General features: G+C 51.6%; 1 protein-coding gene across 1 annotated transcript in view; it reads left to right on the top strand.

Annotated features, from left to right (window-relative positions):
* Positions 1 to 923: 923 nt before the first annotated feature.
* loxl1 (lysyl oxidase-like 1) overlaps positions 924 to 6,245 on the top strand; it is a gene marked incomplete at its 5' end in the record, with an annotated part of 15,861 nt that continues 10,539 nt past the window's right edge. The window contains one exon of the mRNA XM_084436976.1: positions 924 to 2,049. Coding sequence (XP_084293102.1) covers positions 924 to 2,049 — 1,126 coding nt within the window. The remainder of the gene's footprint in view (positions 2,050 to 6,245) is intronic.

The following is a 6,245-nucleotide window of genomic DNA, read 5'->3' as shown; positions in this document are numbered from 1 at the left end:
CTCCTGTTACCAATAATTTTTGGCAGTTATTTTTGTTATGAGTTGTGTCCCAGATAGCAAGCGGATCTGGGCCATATATGGGCCGGGACTAAGCCAGAAGTGCCAGATCTGGCCTGTATATGGCCCTTATCGGATTGTTGTCTGGTGTACCATCTGCGCACAATTATTGCATAGTTAAATTAGCTTGAAAAGAGAAACAAACGAACCTTTTGCAGTACACCTGGCTGGGTAAAGCAAGGCCATGTTCCCCCTGCACCTCCGCATGTTCAGGAGGATGAAAAGGAATTCGAACGATGGAAAGTGAGGTGCAATATAACTCTGAGCGCCTCTGCAGATGGTGATGTTGACTCTGGAAGCCTTGCGGAGCCCTGGCTTCTTGAGCAGACCAGGAAACCGCTAGCACTAGGGCCATGTGGGATCTCTCAAAAAAAAAAAAAAAAGACAGAAAAAAAAAGAGAAAAGTTTGAGCCGAGCTTTTTTTTTTTTTCACAGTCCATTGTAAGCAATCAGAGAAGCAAATAGACGCTTGCAGTCGAGCACACAGGCACTCCTCTCCAGAAGGTTGAGAGCAATGAACGGTCCACTGACAGACCAGACAGACAGCCGGGAAGACGGGGCTTTCTCTCAGCTCGCTCATAGACACTACTAGCACCTCCTCTGAAGTCTACTCGGCCCCCCATGCCAGGCATGACTGCTCCTGGACTCCTGGCTCACACTACCAACCTCTCCTCTACCCTGCAGTAAAGACCTGCGAATGGACAGAACCACTGGCTTCTACCCTGCTTCCATCTCTGCTCCGACCACCACTCCATACCCACGGACGAGGATACATGGTTTATTGACATAGCCACAGGTGGTGTGAGTTTGAGCTGCTTCTCGCTGGTTTTTGCTGTGTGGTGAGTTGGGGAGTGTTTAGTGCCAGGATGCTGCCTCTAGTTGTGGCCTGTTGGGTGTGTTTGCTGCTGGGTTCGGGTTGGGTTCAGGCCCAGGCCCAGGCCCAGAACGGGGCCCAGAACGGGGCCCGGGGGACACAGGATGGCGGCGCCAACCCCTGGAGGCAGGTGATCCAGTGGGAGGACAACGGTCGGGTGTTCAGCCTCCTCAACAGCGGAGCTGAGTACGTCCCCGCCGGGACCCAGGAGCAGAACGCGGGACACCGGGTACTGGTCGCCGACGCCCGCCCGCGCTCCCCGCGAAGACCCCAGGGGGGGAACGTCCGCAGGCAGGCCCCCTCCAGAGGGGGTTCCGAGACCATCCGAGGACAGACCGTCCACCCTTTCGGCTTCGGACAGGTGCCGGATAACTGGAGGCAGGGGTCAGCCGGAACCGGGGGCGCCGGCACCCGCTACCAGTCCTCCTCCTCCTCCTCCGGCGGTCGTTACAGGCCCTCCGCGGGCTCCTCCTCCTCGTCATCCTCCTTCTCCTCATCGTCGTACAACGTGCCCTCCTACCCCCAGTACCCCTTCCCCCCCCAGCAGCCCTCATACCCCGTGTTGCCCTACGACCCCGGCATGGGGGAGGGGCCCGTCCGGAGCTACGAGCCCCCCTTCCAGAGCGTCCCAGGCGGGGGCTACGGAGGAGGAGGCGGCGGCGGTTACGGAGGTGCGTACGCAGGGGTAGGGTACGGAGGCGGTCTGGCGCCCGCGGCTCCACGCGTCCCAGAATACACCGAGGACGGCTACCGCTTCTACCAACCCTACGGCTACTTGCCCAACCCTGCTGTGCCGGAGGTGCCGGCGCGGCCTCCCCAGCCACCGTTCTCAGACGGCCTGGACCGCAGATACACACAGTCTCTGTACAACGGAGACACCGGCGCCGGCGCCCCCGACGCCAACGCAGACCCCTACTCCGTGCCCGCTGCCCCGGCCGTGGACAGGACGGGTGCCGGCGGTCAACCCCCGGTGAGAAGCCCCCAGTATGAGCAGTTTCCTCCGTTCGGGAGACCCCAACCTCCTTTCGTCCAGCCCGGCAGGACCCCGCTGTCTCCCAACACGGCCGTGGAGACCCCCAGCATCAGCGTCGGTAGTGTGTACAGACCCGTTCAGAGAGGTATGGGAACCTTAACACCGACGCCTCCCTGAACACACTACACTACATCAGGCGGGGCAGGTTTACGAAGTCCATTCATCTGTGGTTGTAGTTTAACGTTTAACCGTGTGTTTTGTTATGGGGCCGTGAGGGGCCGTGAGGGGCCCCGCTCACCAAACGCGTTGTGTCACGCCTGCGGCGCTATTACACAGTTATTACAGAAACCAGAGAAGAAGAGCAGCCTCACAGCGTTACACATGTGGGGGGCTCATCCATGTTTCTTCGCGGTTGAGGGAGAAGGAACCAAAAAGAGGAGAACGGCTCCCCTCTTTCATTGTGTTTCTTGGCAGTTAGTGGACGTTTGAATCGGAGAAATGTCGAGTCCCTGGGAATCTGAGCCTCACCACCTGACTCCACGGCTGTTTTTGAGGTTTTTCATTGAACCTCTTTCAGACACAAATAGGTAGAGCACATGTAAATCCCTTCAAATCACCAGAGCGGTATTGTTACTTTGTGGTTCGGCCTTTCATTTTCAATTTGCAAACAAAAGCAAACTGTGCCGAAGGTTCATCTTTTCCCACTGGCTGCGTTATTGAAACCAGGTGTGGAGAAAAGCCCCTACCAGGGAGTGCATCCACACACAGGACTCACTGTTTGGGGTGGGGAGTAGTATGCTGCTGGAAATGGATTGGCCCTCGGTGGGGGGGGGGGGGGGGGGGTCTGGGTGTAGAGCCTGGTTATGGTAGTGACCTCAGGGTGGTGGCTGGTAACTGGGTGGAGGAAGGGGGGGGGGGGGGGGTGGCTGGACTGGGGTCTGGGTGACGTGGATGGGTGGGGGTGTGGGGGGGGGGGGCAGGATGGGGGATTCTGTACCTCTCCCAGAGGAAGGAGAGGGGTGAGGCGGGTGGAAAGTCCCTGTAACACATGGGGTCCATTGCCTCAGGAAATCAAAAAAATATTAAGTGAGTGAGCTGCACTGAGGGTGGAGGGGGAGGAGGGAGCATCAATGAGCTGCTCTCACAGGGGCCCGGCCAAAAGACCAGCCCCGTTTTTTAATTCGAAACACACCCTTCTCCTCTGTCCATGAGTAATTGATCAACTCTGTTATGAGAGCCAGTCCCAGGGCTATATCACATTCGGGAAAGGGTGGACACTGACTCTTCTGCAACCAAAGTCAGAACTATACAGTGTGTGTGTGTGTGTGGGGGGGGGGGGGGGGGGGGCATCAAGCATTAAGGGTGATTCAAGTCATGCAGAGGGGTGACATCATCGACAGCGCTTGGTCGTGGTCTCCAGGTCTCCGGCTGCTGACGGCGACCGTGGCTGATGGAGGTGAAGGGTCCGGGAGGGGGGGGGGGCGGGGGTCCCTGACCGGCTCCTCTCGCTCTTCCCCAGGCTGGCTGGTCACTGGTCAGCCCGGCTGTGTGTCCATCGCGGCAGCCTTGTGTGCTCGTCCGTTAGGCTGGACCAGGGAGAGATTTTCTGGGGAGAAGACCCCAACATGAGTGCAGATGCCTTCACATTCACACATGACATTTAACCAATGAAATCGAAGTTCAGCCAGGGAGATGGGACTGAACGCAACCATGGCAGATGACTTTAGTGGGATGGAGCAAGCCAATGGATCCCAGTGGAACTGTCACAGTGTCTGAATGTGGGTGACGGGCTTTTTTAAATGTTCCACTCAAATACATTTGCAGCATGAAAACATCCAAATCCAGTAGTAAATTATTACTACTATAGACACGCATTGTTTAATATCTACCTGGCATTGTTACATTTTTTTCCAAATGCCATAAAAGTGGATCCTCATAAACTAAGAGACACAAAGATCTCTCTGTGTTCTGTTGCAATAGAGATCTGAAGGCCCCATGTCTACCAAATCATTTCCCCGTTGCCATAGGGATTTAGGAAAAAGGTCTCTGTTTAAGACAGCTGAAACATTTTGTCTTGAGTTAATCTCGTCACAGGTGGTACAGTCTGCTTAGCATCCTTATCTGGAAACATCAAGCTTCCTCATAAGACTGTGTTAAACACAGAGCTTATTTTGCTGATTTTCACATTCTCAAATTCTGCGGATAATGACTTTTTTTCTGTGAGCAACCAGACGTTACCTCCGACCTATGACCTCTTGTTTTTCACCTCAACATTTGTGTTGTATTTCATGCTCCCTTGCTATTGCTCTCATCACTCTGTAGCTCATACATTCATACTCCAGAAGTTATGAAAGATGGCTTTGAATAGGAAATGTGCTGGCCTGCTACAATGAGCGTTAATAGAAGACTGTATATGCACAGATTGGCAAGACCCAGCCAATTCCCTCAGTGACCCACTTACGGTTTCAGGATACGTGAGGCTTTGTCAAACGCTGCCGAGGGCTGATCAGCTTTGGTTCAGACGGTCTTTATTCCTGTGAAAGACACCCGATTGTTTCACCTTCTGAAGATTAGGGGGACAGGGAGCAAAGCTTTCCCAAGGAGAGGAGAAGGGAGGGAGTCGAGTCCGTCGGAGGAATAGCTCCACGTTTCACACGGGGACCTTACACTCTTTACACGTCCCGTTTGACGCTTCCGGAGGCCTGTAAGTCTGCCTCAGAGAGAGATGGCAGGTCGGATGTGTACACAGGGATGCGGAAAGGCGAAGCCCTCACTTGAACTTGTGGATAAACACGGGACATCTCACCTGCGCTCTAAACTAGCTACAAATACGGGAAACTTCCGATGTGTTCCCCCATAAACCGACTGTATCCGGCGCCTCTGATTCAACAGCATGGTCTGAATGTACGGTATAGGTCTCATAGAGGGAATAACAGAGCACAATACTACATCACTGGTTACCGGGCTGTTTGATCAATGCACTATCACCGAAATGAGCAGATGGATTTATTTTAAAGGAAGCATATGGTAGCGCCATAGGTCGAATCTTGGGTTGGCTTTAGCTCCGACTGGTTCACATTCACAAGAGCATGTTGGCCGCCTCGCTGAAGGTGAATGGGGGGGGGTGATCAGCCACACCAGTAACCCTCTCTGGCATGCCCTTTACGGGAAAGAAGGGGGACAGGCATGAGATCTGACATCTTAGGTCTGCTTTTTTATTTATTATTCTGTTGTTCTGACAGAGTTGGTCACTGGCCCAGTTTAGAAACAGCAAGGGGTGAGAGATCATTGTTGTTTTACCTTCGTACAATATGCTCCCTCTCCCTATCTTTTTCTCTCTTTCTTCCTCCCTCTCTCTCTCTCTCTCTCTCTCTCTCTCTCTCCCTCATAATGACTTGTTTGTGTCTCCTCCTGTGTGCTGTGTGCAGGTGAGAAGGGAAAGATGATGAGTGTGTTTCGTCAACAACTCCATCATCATATAATGCTTTTTGTGCTCTCTGAGCAACACAATCTTACAATCTTCTTCTCTCTCTCTCTCTCTCTCTCTCTCTCTCTCTCCACCTATGTGTATGACTATAGACTGCATTGCACAGTATAATTCATATACCATTGCATCTCATTAAGTTGTGTTCTATATTTAACATTGTCCCGACAAAAGCCCCAGACTTTATTTGGCATGCTAAAGGTTAACCTGGATTGACAGGCTCATGATCCGATTAGCATAATGAAAGATCACATCATCTTTAACATAAACCCCCCCTGGGTACCAAACATGTTTGGTAGCTGCTCAGTCAAAAGCGTGTTTGTGCATGATTCCTGTAGCACCCGATAATGTAATAATTAACTGATAATGTAATAACGCCTGATAATGTAATAAAAGTTTGACTTAACTCAATCGAAAATGTAATAAAACCTGATAATGTAATAACTTAACCAATAATGTAATAAGGTATTACATTATCAGAAAAATGCTATTACATTATCAGTCAGGACATTTTATTACATTATTGGTTAAGTTATTACATTATCAGGTTTTATTACATTTTCGATTGAGTTAAGTCAAACCTTTATTACATTATCAGTTAATTATTACATTATCGGGTGCTACAGATCTCTTCCTAGGTTCACATTTAGTCAGAAAAAGATCCAAATCTCTGTGCCATAATCCTTTCCTTGGGAGGTGCCTGGGCAGTTAGAGATATGAGACCCCCTAGTAAAGTGAGATGATAATCTGGACTGTGCTGTAATTAGCGAGCCCTGAACCCAGAGCCAAATAATCCCCTTCACTATTAGTGTGACAATCCTCCACTGTGGAGCTGTTAATACGAGCGCCCCGCCCCT

This window comes from Borostomias antarcticus, assembly GCF_949987555.1.
Source record: "Borostomias antarcticus genome assembly, chromosome: 4".
NCBI classification, from domain to species: domain Eukaryota; kingdom Metazoa; phylum Chordata; class Actinopteri; order Stomiiformes; family Stomiidae; genus Borostomias; species Borostomias antarcticus.
This window is presented reverse-complemented; position numbering and strand designations above follow the sequence as displayed.